The following is a 16,424-nucleotide window of genomic DNA, read 5'->3' as shown; positions in this document are numbered from 1 at the left end:
CTGCATTGTTCCCCTTTCTGTAAGTCGCTTTGGAAAAAAGAAAGCGTCTGCTAAATGACTAAATGTAAATGTAAATTTACATTGCAAATTTCATACTTTGTAATTTTTCAAGTCAAAAAGCAGATACCCCATTTTGTAGAGACGTATTTACTTGTTCCTCTTACCTGTTATCAAACCACATTACTAAAGGTTAATGTAAGAAAAGATAGCTATATTTAGAAAGGTCCAGAAGTATTTCACTCACCTGATACATCAGCACCACTATGATAGGCAGCTCTGCCAGCACTTTGAGAGACAAAGACCCCCGTGGAATGATGGTGTGCTGGAGGCAGAAATTAAAAATAAAAGGAGAAACATAATGAGAGGACTGTAATGACTGAGCGATGCAACTGCTGGACACACAAAGTGCCTGTGACAAATACACTATTGCTGTAGTAAAGATATACCAGAGGAGCTTAAGTTTGACAATTACATTGTTTCTGGTGTTTCCAGCCAAGTCTCTATATAATGAAGATCACAATTAGTTTAAAAGAAAAGGCTCTTTGATAGAGGACCAAGTTTCTAAATGAGACAGACTTTAAGTGCATAGGTTATAAAAATTAGTTTACCCTGATCAGACGGCTGTTTATTTAGCCTCATTAACATTCCTCTGACCTTACTAACAATTATTGCTGGCTATAACACCATACCACACTAGATTCCCAGGTTTGGGTTCACACCATCAACTTTCAATATATTTAGGAATCCCACAGTCGTCAGTAATTATGTACCAACTAATGTGAAACAGGCCACTGCTGAAAGAGAGCATAATGTGCTTTCTACATCTTTTCTTTTTGAGAATAACCACCCTTTGTGGTCTCCTCTGTTGATGTGCCAACACAGAGCACTACTACCATCCAGTGGTTAGAGACAGTACTGTAAAAGTGTGGATTAAAACACTGAACAAACTGTTGAGTCAGCTTACTGTTCGTGTTTCGCTGTCTTCTCTCTCAGGTGCAGTCTTAACCAGCACAGATGTGATCATGCCCACCATTTCTGGAGAGGGAACTGTGTTCTCTGCTATTACCTGTGGGTTCTCAAAGTACCTAGCCTGGTGGACGTAGAAAGACACAATGGTTAGAGGCAACAGAGGTAAATGAGACAGACATGTTTGGAAAGAATAAAGGCAGAGAGGAAAGGACAGTTACTCATACCTACAGTAAAAAGTCAGTCAAATCAGAACAGTCACCTGCTGTTAAGGATGTACTTACAACAACTTTGGGAAGGTCTTTATAAATCTGCTTCACAAAGTCCAGAAAGTGATGAATCTGAGAGAAGAGAATTGTGGAGAACATGATGATCCAAGACTCTAAGAAAATGTTCAAAAGTTCCTTTTTTCATAAGGAATGAAAGGAAATCAACAATTCTTCCATTTGGCCTGGCTAAGGCAAATGGATCTGTCCTCATAAATATTACATATGCATGCAATGCTGCTCCTATTGTTTGTCATTCAGATTTTGGTCAATTCAGAAATTGATAGTTTAATGATCATGATATCTCTAACATCGGAGGAATGTTAACAAATATGCTTTTGTCTTGAAATAGGAACTAGACCAGAAAAGATCGCTCTCTATGTTTGCATCCATCAGTGCAGGGACAAAATACTGGGTAAACGATGTGACAGATTTTTTTTAGTGAGCTAAGAATTTCTTAAGCTGAGAACAGTCATATGAAAATTACTTTCAAAATTCTTTCACAACTGATGAACTCACCTCCTGAGAGATTGGAGGGCGGAACTGTTTGTGCAGCTCAATAATGATGCGAAGGCATATCAGCACATTTTCCTCACTTTCAATCTGTAAAAAACAAGGGGGAAAGAATTGTGTGAAATAACCATGCAATAGCTCCTATATGTGTGTGACACACCAACATATATAGAGCTAATTAGTTTTTTCTTTTTAAATAGTACTCAGAGTGAGCTATAAATCCCAAATATAATCAGCAATTTCACCATTTCACCATCCAATGTATTTGTGTCACAGCAATGAACCCCAGATATTTAGTCATACTTTGTTTGCAGCATTTGGCTGGTGATTAATATCAATGTTAATATAGTGTGTATTTATGTGCATTTACTAAGATCTGAAAACAGACATCTGTTAGAAAACAAGGCAAAATCAACTACTAGCCATGAAATGCTCAATACAGTTTTAAATTAACTGAAGGGTGCAAAACATTAAAATGCAAAATGTCGTTTTGTAAGAGATTAGGACTCATACCTCCAGGAATCGAAACATCACAGACAAGATATTCTTGGTGTGTGGACGAAGGTGTTCATTTGTTGGGATACGGTGGATGATTTCCAGCACCAGCTTTCTCAATTGCTGAATAAAGGGACAACATTTGAAAGTAAATAATCCAGCCTCACATTCACCATTTTATATGATCTAGTGATGTTCACTCATTTCAGGAAATGTGTTGTGATGAAGTTCAGTAACTGACTAACCAGAATCTCTTTAAATCTCTTATTGACAGAGCATTAACTGCTTATTTTCAAAGTTGGTGTGTGACTACCAGATCACACCACGCAATTTAACTTACCGTAACATCTCATTGCGGCATCACCTTATGGTCTACTGACACTACCATTAGCAAATAATAAATTATTTATTTTTCTACTCTAAATTTCTCTCTATTGTTGAACATTGTTGAAAAATTGAGTGTAGGAGGAAGCCCATGACTTTAGCCTCATACCTGTGTAGGTTTTTCCTGAAGGAACTGCACCTCTCCATCTTGAAGAAACGTGAGGAAGCGAGGGATGATGTGTTCCAAGAAGGTGGAGTATTGAGGTGAAGATGTCACATTCTGAAATTGACAAGCCCATAACATTTTATGCTATGAAGCAACTCAGTCTCTCAGAAACAGTAACATTTCAATGCTGTGAGACTTCTTGATGCTTACTATCTGCTATATGCTTACTTCCATGATTCAGTTTCCACTAGAAGGATTAAAGGATTAAACTTTATTGGGATCCATAAAACCACTTAAAAATCCATCATAATCCATCAGCAGAGACAAAGAAAATGAATCCTCTCCATCACACACTGAGAATATTCATCAAACTCACCTCAAAGTTCTCGCTGACCTCCTGCATCATCTTCAGCTTAGTTTCATCAGCTGGAAGTTGAAGGACAGAGCGCTGCCATTAATCATACTTGCTAATGATACAGTTTAACTTTTCATTGCTGGCTTCATGTGCTCAGCAGGGACTCTCAGATCTTATCAGTTTTACTTTCAGCGTCCAGATTGATCAAGAGGTACATCAAGAAACACACACTCACTCAAACACACTCACACAGACAAGCACTCTCCCAGACACATGTACCTTTGACTGGACTAAAGCATATCGCTCTCATCACATCGCCCAATGCTAAGCACAGGTGCCTGACATTTACCATCAATTATTTTGCTGACATAAGCAGAAAATAATTCAATGCAATGACAAGATGTGTAAAACTTAATACACAGGAGAAATGTATTCTTTGAATTAGTAACTAACAATTCAAGACCAAACAATAATTATTAAAGGACTCATAAATTACATTTACACGAATCCATGCATATAGAGTAACAAATAATTTAAGTACTAAACCTGCATTTGATACTATAAATGTGACTGAATACAAAGAGACCTTTTCTGAAACTGCATGGTGTTGGGGCTACCTTGTGTCATTTTTCAGACAACTGACACTACTCCTGTCAACATCACTCATGTCTAGCAAAACATTCTGGGATCTACGAACTTACGGGTGTTGGCGTCTGTGAGTGCTGCCACAAACTGCAGGTACTTCTTCATGAGTGTGGTCTGGTCGACCACAGTGGGGCTGGGAGCAGGCACAAAGGCCATGATGGCAGCTGGGACAGACTGGGCTGCTGTGGGGAAAGAGGGCAGACAGGAGTCTGCACAGGTCTCAGTGTGATCTCATGTACACTGCAGAAATGAGAGGAAAGAAGAGACTTAAAACATTCGTACTGAAAACGATGCTAAGTCTTTAATCTAAATGCACAAATGGGAGTAATATTTGCTCAATATTATGGTAAAATTCTGCCTTGTTATAGGAAAATGACTGTGTCCACAAACAACATGCCTCTTAACGGGCGCACAATGATGACATCATTACGAGCATCAGCTAGCACAATTTTTCGACAGCATTTGTGAATTAAAAGCGGGGCATTTGGCATCGAAATTGTAGCTCTTCTGTTATTAAGAAGCCTTACGCGCTTATTCGTACACTCAACAAGACACAAAAGTTGCAGATAATATTAATTCTGCAAAACACATTAGCAACCGTTAGCTGATAAGCTAGCTTCCTTTAAGAAAGAAAGCGCTCGCGCATCCCCTGACGTTAAACTCTGTTAAAACAAAAATAAACACAAGCGACAGAGAGAAAGTACTTTCTTCACCATTAAAAACTGCGACACTACGTTTGAAGGCTACGAAAAACACCCAATATTTCGCCGGATTTATAATAAAAAGCGAGACGTTTGCACTTACCCAGCGCCACAGACAGGAAGCTACCGTTCTGTATCCGCCGCGCTTGTGCTGCCGCTGCCCGGAGCCTGCAACCGGTAAAGATGAGTGATATCCCTCCGCGGATTGTTTATCATATTTTCACTCATAATGTATATAAATACAATACAATATGTCGGACTGACATAGATTTATGCAGCGAAATTATGCAATCGATATTTAGTTACTCGAAAATAGGTTATGTTGGCCCCAACGTTTAATTTTAGTTCTAACGGAAGGATACACACTGATAACCAGTGGACATAAGACCATCGTTTTCGATGGTCTTCGGGCTCCGGGGAAGTTAATGTGCGGAGAACTGCGCATGCTCGCTGGTAGTAGTTCCGTGGATTTATTATAGAACTTGGCCCTGAAGCAGAACTACCCTGAAATTAGGAGCTGCTTGGTGCTAATGCTAACGACTCTGTGAATTTACAAGTTTATGTCTACCACTTTGTTAAACATATGTTTTCCTGAAGACGAGTCTCTTTTGTTCAAGTAAAACGAGTTAATGAGTTCTTCCTCCAAATCAGGGCCTGCTAGGCCCCTCTACATATTTCAGTGTCACCTGTGTAAAATGTTTTCTACAATGTGTAGAATTATTTTTTGTGTAATCGAGAGCATATTTTGCATATAAAGCAGCAAGCCATAGAGGGCTGCATTACTCCATGTCACATCATCAGGAGGAAGGGTGAGAATCAAATTATGGGCTTTAGAGGTTCATCTTCCATCTTTTATTAGAGTCAGTCTCTCAGATGCAAGGAGATTTAAAAAGCAAACTTTCCAATAACAGTCAACAAATTATGATTTAAAAAAAAAAAACAATCTGTATGAAAAAATGCCATAAAGGGGCAGACTGTACTCCTGCTCATACTGCGGACTGATGTCTGTTTTAATGTTGTGGCTGATTGATGTATAATGATTTATCTCTCGTTGAGATTATAGTACACAATCTTAAAAATTCTGTTTTTTTAAATATATAATTGTGGAGATTTTTAACACAAGATTTTGGTGAAACTTAGAGTTAGCAAAAGAACAAGAAAGAAAGAGCAAAAAGAAACGTGGCAAATCAGTGTATTCTAGCAGCTGATTGTGTGTATAGTTTCTCAGTGAATGTTCTGCATTTGTCTTCAAGGAATGTCCAAACAAAACCAGCACATAACATTCGTTTTTCATTTTTCTACTTTTTGCTAAGATCTCTGTAAAATCTAGTTTATGTTAATATATAAATGCTACATTAATATTTTCATCATATCATATTTTGCTAAAAGTTTAGATCACCACTGTATTTCATGAAATACAGTGGTGATCTAAACAGACAGGAAGACATTCTCACAAAGCAAAAAGAAATCGAGGAAAACAGTGACGGTAAGTTGATATTGCTGTTTGACGCTGTACATGGGGAGAAATATATTGTATACATATTTAAAAGCATTTAAATATACACTCTGATCACAGTTTATATAAACACATGTCCACTTTTTTGTATGAATACATGTATAAATAAATATTTAAATTGCTCTATTTTTCGTTATTTATCTTATTTTTCTGTACCTTGGTCTCACTTGTAAATAAGAGCTTGATCTCAATGTGACTTCCTGATTAAATAAAGTATAAATAACAAATATTGGAGAATGTCTTCAGGATTTTCTGTGGACCCAGACTCTGTTTTCATTACTGTGTAACAATGCAAGGTCAGAACAGATAAATGATTTTTAATTTTATGAGCAGCATGTACTTGACTGCAATGACCACACATACATACATACATACATACATACATGTATAGCACAGGTAACAATGCTGCAGTTACAAATGTCAGAAAGTCATTAATAGATTGTTTTAACAAGAATCCATCAATTGTTGTCATAAATCTTTATGCACTTATTTTGGTGCAGTGGTCAGTACTGTCGCCTCACAGCAAGAAGGTTCTGGGTTCAACCCCCGGGCCTGGGGCCTTGTGTGTGGAGTCTGCATGTTCCCCCCGTGTCTGCTGTGGGTTCCCTCCGGGTGCCCTGGTTTCCTCCCACAGTCCAAAGACATGCATGTTTAATTGGTGACTCTAAATTGCACGAAGGTGTGAGTGAGATTGTGTGTGGTTGTTTGTCTCTTTATATCTGCTGACGACCTGTCCATCAGACTGGCTCGTGTACCCCACCCTTGCCCAGTGTCAGCTGAGATTGGCTCCAGCACACCCCGTGACCCTGTACAGATAAGCGGTATATATAATGGATGGATGGATAATACTTCACAAGTATCATATTGGAGGAGAATAAACACCAGCCGGAGGGATACTTCACAACCTCTTAACCCAAAAGATCTTCACGAGGGATGGGAGTTACACTTGAATAGAATTAAGATCATGCAATCATTTATTCACTGGTTGAATGAAGGTCTTCACACTGTTGCTGTAGTTAGTGTGGTTTGGTTTCACCACAAGGTGGCAGGCCACTAAAGGCGACAGTGGGACTCTACACGTTCTGAATATCTCAGCGTTCAAAGTAAAACAAGCATATTGCCAACTCTTTATGAATAATAAAACAGCAGGAACTGCGATTCGCTTCTTGATCTGAGCCCATCATGGGCCATGAGATCCCTCTGAACAAAATGTATAGACACTGGAACGAAGCACTGCAAACACTGCACTTCCACATTATTTTCTTATCTGATGCCTGCTGTAGACCTGTGTGACTTTGAGGAGAACAAAACATCGGAAATTGGGCTGAGATCTTGATCTTGAGGGCCGATTTTTTTTAATAACAGACTTTCATCAGACTGGGACGCTGCTAGAGGAAAGATGTGCAACATTTAGTAGAGGTGAGCCAGGAGTCTGGGGTAGGGAGTACTGTGGGGGTTTAATAATTTTGTTGGAACGTGTTGGGATTTTTATTTCAGGTGCCAAAAAACGTAATTTTTCATTTTTCACTGGCTGTTCTGGTTTTCACTGAACCTCTAGACTGCTGATGTCTCATTACCACATTTAGTTGCTGTCATGTACGCTTCAGTGGTTCATAAATGAAAGTGTGTGCGTAACGCAACAAGACTTGAGATTTTTTTTTTTTCTTTCCCATAAAGCTTGTTTTTAATAGCTTTGGAAAATAATGAAGTCTGGTTGAAAGATGGTCATTATTTATTTTGCCTAATCTATCAAGCCTGTCTCCTGCCCACATGCTTTGCTAATGGGTTTTAATTCACAGTTCTCTCCTTCACAGCCTCCTCCATCCATAGAGTGAACCCACTGGCAAAAGACTGCAGAATGAGATATTCCTTTCAGCGAATGTCACATAGAATGTAAGAGATAATTTGACATATAATGTGACATTCTCATTCTCTTTTGCGCTCTCTGTTCCCTAAGTAATAATGATCTGCTAAAAGATGTTTGTCTCATGCTTATTGCACTGTCTTGTTCATTTCATTAGTGTTTTTTTTTTTCTGACAGGGGCTTTATCCAGAGAGGGGAGAGTGGATGACACACTGGTTCTGCAGCTTTCCAAAACCACTCATGTGTCCATTAGATTTATGTTTTTTCAGTGCTCTGCTTGGGCTGCTGATGCCCTCATGATGAAGCTGGCTCACCCTTGCATTATTTCTCATATAAAAAGAAGTGCACTTTCCTTGAGACTGAGACTGAATCATCAACAATGACCCCTGAAGATCTATTCTTGCATCTAAAGCTCCCGTGGACATTCACAATTTTTTTTTTTTTTTTTTTTTCTCATATGCACTCCTGAGCTTTGCAAAATAAGAGGACATGTTCTCTGCGTACAAGGCAAACGGTTGCGTAAAAGACTCACGTCAGACAGTTCTCCAGCTTTGTCAGTATGGTTGTTATTGAAATATTAGATGTCATTATGACAGTGTTGTACCTACCGTAAGCAAAGTTGATTTTTTTCCACCCCCAAGAGCTGTTTATAAATCAGCTGATTTATCTTGGACTGGCAGGTGGCTTTTGTCTTTGTCACCTGGTAATCAGAAGATAGGCGCGATGTCAGAGTAAAATATTCTGTGTAACCAAGGGAGGCAGAGTCTGTCATTCATGATGGTAATTGGTTTGCACAGGCTTACCAAAATTGTCGGACCCCGTGTTCTGTGGTAGCTCTGCTGTGACATAATTTATGATAAAGACAAAAAATATTGTACAGCAATCCTGCTTACAGTTTCACATAGCGCTGAAACCACATATCCAGACACCATTCATCAGTGAAATCAGCCGCATTCGTAGAGGTTTTATATTGTTCAGCCTTCAAATATTCTAAAACTAACGGTGGTGGAAAGTAAATAAGTAGATTTACTCAAGCACTGTAAGGAAAGCATTGCGCTTTTTTACTCCACCACATTTAAGATTATTTTTATGGCATTTTTGTCCTTTATTGGACAGTGAAGAAGCAGACAGGAAATGAGGGGAGAGAGGAGGGATATGACATGAAACAAACGTCCCAGGCCACATTCAGACCACGGACTTTCAGTTGAAGCTCTACGGTAACACTTTAAATCCCCCTATTAACAATATAAGCAGTATGCAACTACATAATAAATGTTTATAACACACTGTAATGTAGTTTTAAGCAGGTATACAGACATTTTCATGCTTGTTAACGTACAGTATTAATCATCAATTGTAAGGTTTACTATGAAGACATATTTTATGAAATTCCAACTGTGTTTTACCACATTGTTGTTCATTATCTGTTTATACACCAATCTCCTCTGCAGGAGGAGTTATAGTTGTTAACAAATGCATCAATAAACACTTATCTGCTCACAACTTCATTATAGTGCATTATAAAGTGTTGCACAATATAATAATCTTATAAAAAAAACTATATATTTATACACATTTTCAAAAACGGAAAGGTTTAGTGTTAGTGTAAAAAGAAAAAGGATAATTTGCATAGCAGAACTTTTTTTCTGCTCTCTTAGGTGTCTTACTGAAGGTGGCTCAGTCCCTATGTTGGGAACCACTGGACTAATCTGCCTAACTGTATGTAAAGTTAGTCTGAAACTGCCTGTAGGATTTGTAGCCTTTGACAAGGCAGCAACTTTGCAGCTATTCACCCAAACAACATGACATGTCCTTATATTTAGTGCAAATGCAAACTCCCGTAAGTGACTTCCTTTAGAAGATGTTCTTATTTAAAGGCCAAATATGTTCCCTAACCCAAACAGCATCTTCTATTTTGTCATCTCTTAGTGTCATTTATAAAAATCGACTGTGTGAGTTGTTGGATGTTCAAAGCACAGTGGTGTGTCTTGCAGTCTGCGCCCCAGGTCTTATTGACCTTTCAGAGGCAGGCAGGCAGCTGTAGCTAATTGTTTATCACCACATCCTGTTTCTCCACTGCCGGTTTTATTGAAGAGACTCATCTGCATTTAGGCATCTGCACTGTCATGTTTTTGACAGTTTTGAAAATATGTCACGGTTGCATAAGACCTCTGTATCCAGCAGCCTATCATTTTTTGAAATGGAATCATACTAGTGTGAATAGTATAATTACTAGCATGCCCATCTTTTTCTGAATTTCATGGTGGCAAATATTACTTCACTGATTATGCTCTGTATTTATTGTTAAGTTACAATCCAGGTGCTGTAACTCTACCACCACCACATGTCTCACACATATAGCTCCCACATATGAATAAGCCAAACAGGGGACCGAAATAAGAACCTCAGAATAAAAGACAAGTGAAAGCGGCATAAAACGATACTGAGGTGCCACACACTTTTCCATTCCCAGTGGCACCTCCCTTATCAGCTTCATTGCTGTGAGATCATTAACTGTTCGCGGTCCCCGTCTCTTCATTAACTTCCCGAACAAATGAATAAACTCCCGTCTGACCCAGCTGACCCCCACCGTCATCCTACTACAGCCAATCCAGGAGCTTCCACAGACACCTTTTTTGGTAATCCGCTTTCCTTAGAGGAGCTGTCCGATCAGCGCCGCACTGTGCGCTCTGCCTGCGCCAGGAATAGTCCCGTTTACACAAGTCACATTAACCGGGCTTACGGTGACCGACTCGTTCTTTATCGGATTTTCTGCCTAGAATTCTGTTGATGTTGTCGGTTAGGTATGGCTCTGCCTTGTGGAAATAGACATACATTCCTCGTGTTTTTTTGAATGGTAGACCTATTAAGGGTACGCTTTTACTCACTAAACTTCAGAGTCGGTTTCGTTAGAGAGTGTTAAGGGGTTTAGTGTTTGACTTTTCACTTCTCCCTTGAGTTCCCTCACCGGTGAAACGCCGCCGGTATGTTGTCACTTTTGTATGGATTGTTGTGTGTTTGTGCGCTGGGCTCCGGTCAACTGGCGAGCGGCCAGGCGGACGATGGAAAGCGGTACATCTGCCGGGCGATACCCCTCAGCGGCGATGCCAGTTGCCCTGTGACGTTGTTGCCCGAGCTTAACGCCGGGAGCCAAGAAGAGGAGCTCAGAAACACTGTCATGCAGCTACGAGAGACAATTTTACAGCAGAAAGAAACGATTTCCAAACAACTGGGCACCATCAACGAGCTAACCACCAAGCTGTCCCTCTGCGCCTCAGCCACCGACGATAGGAAGTACGACAAGGGGGGTTCATGGGGTAAAGAAAAGCAAAACACAATGGGGGATGTTCCCAGAGACCCTAACGACACCATTGACAGTCTTGGTAAAACCATGCAAGGGCTCAAGGACCGGCTGGAGAACCTGGAGGTAAGGCGGCACTAATTGCGCAAAGCATAGCCCCTGTGCCAAATCCATGCGTAAAAGCACAGTTTGATTGTCAGTACGAATTAGGACACATTGTAGGTGCAGAGCTCAGCAGCAGACTGGCACTGCCAAGATTGCCAGTCTGTCAGTCAGTATGGTGGAGGTCAAACACAGGCCTCTTTGGAAAGGAGATTCATTTTAGAACTGGCCAATCTCAAACTTTCTATTGCACAGGACTCTTTATGTGACATGTGTGTTTATTATACTTCATCTCCTATAGTGTGTGAAAAAGCTTTAACAATATCTTCCTCACAGTCTTAAAATGATAATCTCACAACATGCCAAATATAAGCCACTCAGGTTGTTTATTTCCAGCCCCAATTTGTTCCTCTCATGTATGATCATCTATGTGATATAAAAAGAAACAAACAGGGATATTTTCCATGTTTCCATGGATGATCGAACATAAATGTCAGGATTAGGGAACTGCCCAAAACCTTAAAATGGACATCTCTCCAACTTCCAGTGATGGAAAAATCCTGAAAATATATTTATAGGCCTGTCAATCACTCATACAGAAGAATCACAGTGATCACAGGCACCACTTGCAGTTCTCAGGAGGCTCATTGTCCCTGATTATCTCTGTGCACTTCCTGCTCATGTTGCTTTGTCCATCCTTCCTTAGCAACAGCAGATGCGGGCCAACATATCCGGCGCTTCGTTCCCCAGTGAGCTTCGCGACCTGCTGCAGCGTCGGCTCGGGGAGCTGGAGAAACAGCTCCTGAAGAAAGTCAGCAACCTGGAAGAGGAGAAGAGCATGCTGTCTAACGCCACGGCCGCTTACAGGCTGAAGACAGAGAGCACGCTGAACGCGCTGGTGGAGAGGATCAGTGAGCTGGAGAAGGGTACAGGAAAACACAAAACAGTGTTTGTTCATCCAGCAACTGCAACGCTGTCACATTTACATCAGCAAATAAAGTCAAGATGAAATATTGTTTTTATATTCAGGAAGTCACTGAGAATTGGAGAAAGCTATATGATTGGATGACAGATATAGCATTAGTGGAGAGGATGAGTGAATTGGAGAATGATGCATGGTGCCACTAACGCATCCAACCTTGTTTTCCCTATAATACACTAATGGAGAGCAGGCAGAGGAGGGCACTCAGGGGTATAAAGAAGTTGAGAGGGTCTGATGAATCAGATACTGTGAAATAAAACTGAGAGACATGCATATTTCTTACATAAAAGGATCCTTTTTTGTTGAGGCTGTTTTGAACCACAACTGTCAGTGTAAATATAAAGGGAGGCGATGCTTTTGTTTCCTCACTTTCATTCCCAGGCAAAGATTATCAAGTTTAAGAAAAGAATAACCTCATGGGACACCTCTCACCTCTCCCGCCCCATCCCTGTCTCCTGTCTATGTCTCTTTCTCTCTTCCTGTCTCATTACAGGAGGAGGAGACTTCAAGTCCCCAGAGCAGTTTAAGCTGTCTCTGCCTCAGCGGACCAACTACCTGTACGGCCGCATCACAAAGAGCCTGCCAGAGATGTACGCCTTCACACTCTGCATGTGGATCAAGTCTAGTGCCAGTCCTGGCATAGGGACGCCCTTCTCTTATGGAGTGCCGGGCCAAGCGAATGAAATTGTGCTGATCGAATGGGGCAATAACCCAATAGAGCTTCTTATCAACGACAAGGCAAGTAGCCTGGGGTTTCTTCATTTTCCTGAGCTGTGTTTGTGTGTGTAATTCACATCATGAAAGTCCAAACATGAACACTGAAGCCACAACTAAGTACAAAGTATTGTGACCATAGGTCGCTCAGTTGCCTTTAGAGGTGCGTGATGGAAGGTGGCACCACATCTGCATCTCCTGGACCACGAGGGACGGCCAATGGGACGCTTACCAAAATGGAGAGAAGCTGGGAACTGGTGACAACCTGGCGGCCTGGCACCCTATCAAACCTGGGGGTGTCATCATCCTGGGGCAGGAGCAGGTAAGGAAGTGTAGGAGGAACCAAAAATATCAGGGAAAATGGGTGATCATATCTGACACATCCCAATGTCTTCAGATTTAGTCATTCATCTGTCACAATCAAAGAAAGCAGCCACTTGGAATTTCACCTGTATAAAGTGACATTGCCTTTATACAGAACAGACAGTAAAGCACACTAACAACGTGCCATCAAATCTTCAGTGCAGCATGTTCACACTGTCACGAGTTAAACACTTCAAAGCCTAATGTCAAGCAGCTCTTAAGCAGTGTTATTTATGACGCACCTTTGCAAACTGCAGGTGGAAACAAGAAACTCAACCAGACCTCAAGCAGCAGCAATAAGATGGCGGCAGGTTATCATGACAAAACAATTAACGAGACAGCAGCAAACCTGCCACTGCACACACATGTTGAGGTCTCCCTCTGGACCAATGAGTGCATTATTAATAATGTGAAAATAGAGGAATGAGATGCATCCATCTGTGCAGTTCTGTGGAAATCCAATCTACAGTGTTTCGAACGTTTCTAGCTACGTGCCTGACAGCACAGTATGCAAAGCAGCATCCAGCAAATGTAAATTTAGATGTATGCAGCTTTAGCTACGTTAAAGCTATAGTTAGATTGCCATAAGATTTGGTACAAACATTCGTTCTCCCCTCAGGTTCAATGGCAATAACCTTTTTCTCTTCTTTGCTTTATTTACTTGGCCAATTATGTATGCCCAAATATTAGCAAAATTAATCACATTCCCATCAACATCAGCTGCGCTTTGTGTTTAGCTCATCTGCTAAACATACCCACGTTAGCATTGCCTGTGTGAGCATGCTTACATGAGCCTTTAGCTCAGAGCACCCCGGTGCATACATGATACACACTACATGCTGCATATTAACGGTATGAATTAACAGTGTGTAATATACATGTACTGTAAGTTTGTGGAACGTGATCATAGTTTAGACACATCTTTGTGCGGCAGTTTCAGTGACGGGAAGGTGACAAGTATTAAGATACATCATGTCTAGAAGTTTAATCAAAATCCAATCAGTAACATACAAGCAATTTACAAATATGCTGCACACTTTAAGTGGCTTCAACAGAGACCTGACATAAAAAAAAAAAGTCTATAAATTGTTTTAATTGTTTGTATTTTTTATATTTTATTTATTCCGTTTAGTGTATAATTACATTTTCAATATGAAAGTCTATCAAATCATTGTTTTCATTGCCGGGAGGAGAAATTCTGCTCGATGCACGAAGTCCCATTTCAATATACTGAGTCTAGTAATCCTGGACTGAATTTATAAAATGCTCAATATGTGTTAATTTTTTTTTTTATTATAGATCGTAACCTCCCCCTAGGCTGCTAAAATGAAAAAAAAAAGATTCCCAGAAGTGAAATCTAAGGCTTTGACCTGTTATCAATGGTAGCTACTGTGTGTACAGCCCAGACCCGACTAGAGCAAAGCAATAACACACATTAAACCCTGAAAGTTTAAGTTTAATGACTCGTCCATCCATGGTCCAACGGACAACCTCCTCCTCTGCAAAAAGATAATCACCTCTGATAATGGTGTTGTTGTTGACGATGCTTTAAATGGACGCCCTCCTGTTTATGGCCCTTACAGGACGTGGTGGGCGGGCGCTTCGATGCTGGACAGGCCTTCGTGGGCGAGCTGAGTCAGGTGAACATTTGGGACCGTGTTCTGAAGCCGGTTGAGATCCAGTCAATGGCCAACTGCAGTACTTACATCCCTGGAAATGTGGTCTCCTGGCTGGCAAGCAATGTTGAAGTTTTTGGGAGAGGGGCTTTCAAACGGCCTTTGGAGATGTGTCAGGAGCGGCTGCCCAATGCTTAAAAACTGCCTGTCTGCTTCTCTCTTCATTAACTGGTGTTTCCATCCATTCAGCTTTTTTTTTATTGTCTGCTCGTACTGTTAGGCAGTTTATGGACTGTTATACATGGTATCTGCTTTGCACAGAGACATATTTGGGATATGTGACCCAGATAGGATCTCTCAAAATCAAACGCTCGCGTAAACATGACAGTTGTGGACAATCGGATCCTGTAGCGTTGAATGTGGCAACACACCAAAGTGCACGTTTTTATGTGGAGCCCGAGCAGTGGCCGTCTGAGAGCTACAATCCATTGCTTTCCTTGCTGCAATTAAGGTACTTTAAAACTTCACTACACCCACCATAGCGCAAAGGTCCCCTCAGGTATTACCACTAACACCAGCCCCCTCCCTCCACACTCCAAAGCTTTGAAGTAATGAAAATCCACCCTAGTCCGGCACAGACGCACACATGTACCACTACTACTACAAATATGTCGAGGTCCAGACTAGCTGACTGTTTGGCACTGGCATGTGAGCTGGTGTTGCGTGCTGTGTGGGAGGAAAGATTAAAGGTCTGGCTAATGTTATGTCTATTCCTTAACTAGGGAATGGGCTTAGAGCCAACATCAATCAAGCCTCTGATCCTGACGTGTTCGGCCCTTTTTTTAAGGGGAATAAAACAGGAAAAAATACAATTTGGCACTTTATCTGTTGTGTAGGGTACTGCAGTTGGAGCATGTGTGCAACAGGCTTAACCCCCTGATGGAAACAGTACTGTTAATTTAGTTTTCCAGCTTCTGTATAAGTTAGCGAAAAGCTTACCTTATTGGGAAGCTTTATTCTTCGTTTGCGTAACTGATACCAGTGATACTAGTGAGTCTATCACAGTGCTTTCTCTCCTGCCTTTTCCATTTGAGCGAAACTTGTTAAAACTGGTGTGAAAAATATATTCTTATATATATTCATCAGTGTTGTGATATATTTTTATCATGTTGTTGCAGTGGATATTGTAACCAAGCATTCAACAAAAGATTTTCCACAGATCACACCTGTAAAAACCCTAACAAATGTCTTTTGAATGTACATGTTGTACATTAACCATTTGTGTGTGTTGTGTAATTTTCCATCATTTAGTGTCTCAGTCCAGAAAGATTTTCGTTTTTTTTTTTGTTTTTTTGTTTTTTATGTAATCTCTGTATTTTAGTCCTTGTTTAAGGCATTATCCACATTGTCTTGTGGCCTTGTAATGGAGACTTAAGTGCAATTTAATGTTTTGTAAGTGTTGGGAATTATTTGCTTTGCCAATAAATGAAAAATAAATAAATGGAAAATAAATAAAACAACTGCTGCAAAATTAA

The 16,424-nt window shown here is 40.5% G+C and overlaps 2 protein-coding genes across 2 annotated transcripts in view; one reads left to right on the top strand and one right to left on the bottom strand.

The window, feature by feature from the left end:
- Positions 1-4,679, bottom strand: part of trrap (transformation/transcription domain-associated protein) — an 81,624-nt gene extending 76,945 nt beyond the window's left edge. The window contains exons 1-9 of the mRNA XM_071462115.1: positions 4,535-4,679; positions 3,787-3,970; positions 3,107-3,156; positions 2,734-2,844; positions 2,259-2,363; positions 1,752-1,835; positions 1,251-1,307; positions 965-1,090; positions 245-322 (exon numbers count right to left, since the gene is read on the bottom strand). Of these exons, the coding sequence (XP_071318216.1) occupies positions 245-322; positions 965-1,090; positions 1,251-1,307; positions 1,752-1,835; positions 2,259-2,363; positions 2,734-2,844; positions 3,107-3,156; positions 3,787-3,886 (711 nt within the window). The 5' untranslated portion in view covers positions 3,887-3,970; positions 4,535-4,679. The remainder of the gene's footprint in view (positions 1-244; positions 323-964; positions 1,091-1,250; positions 1,308-1,751; positions 1,836-2,258; positions 2,364-2,733; positions 2,845-3,106; positions 3,157-3,786; positions 3,971-4,534) is intronic.
- A 5,812-nt stretch (positions 4,680-10,491) lies between these two features.
- Positions 10,492-16,424, top strand: LOC139609047 (neuronal pentraxin-2-like). The gene is made up of 5 exons (XM_071463280.1): positions 10,492-11,238; positions 11,921-12,140; positions 12,690-12,934; positions 13,053-13,232; positions 14,857-16,424. Exons 1-5 carry the CDS (start codon positions 10,798-10,800, stop codon positions 15,085-15,087), a joined length of 1,317 nt encoding a protein of 438 aa, XP_071319381.1. The 5' UTR covers positions 10,492-10,797; the 3' UTR covers positions 15,088-16,424.

Source organism: Trachinotus anak, unplaced genomic scaffold, assembly GCF_046630095.1.
Source record: "Trachinotus anak isolate AG129_WGS33_773 ecotype Australia unplaced genomic scaffold, CSIRO_AGI_Tana_v1 ptg000025l, whole genome shotgun sequence".
Classification (NCBI taxonomy): Eukaryota; Metazoa; Chordata; class Actinopteri; order Carangiformes; family Carangidae; genus Trachinotus; species Trachinotus anak.
The sequence above is the reverse complement of the archived record's forward strand: the minus strand, read 5'-3'. Positions and strand labels throughout refer to the sequence as shown.

Bases quoted from the DNA above. Each gene is read 5' to 3' on its own strand.
- LOC139609047 (XM_071463280.1), top strand. From the start codon at position 10,798: ATGTTGTCACTTTTGTATGGATTGTTGTGTGTTTGTGCGCTGGGCTCC. The intron at 11,239-11,920 runs GTAAGGCGGCAC...ATCCTTCCTTAG, and splicing joins ACCGGCTGGAGAACCTGGAG to CAACAGCAGATGCGGGCCAA. The intron at 13,233-14,856 runs GTAAGGAAGTGT...TGGCCCTTACAG, and splicing joins TCATCCTGGGGCAGGAGCAG to GACGTGGTGGGCGGGCGCTT.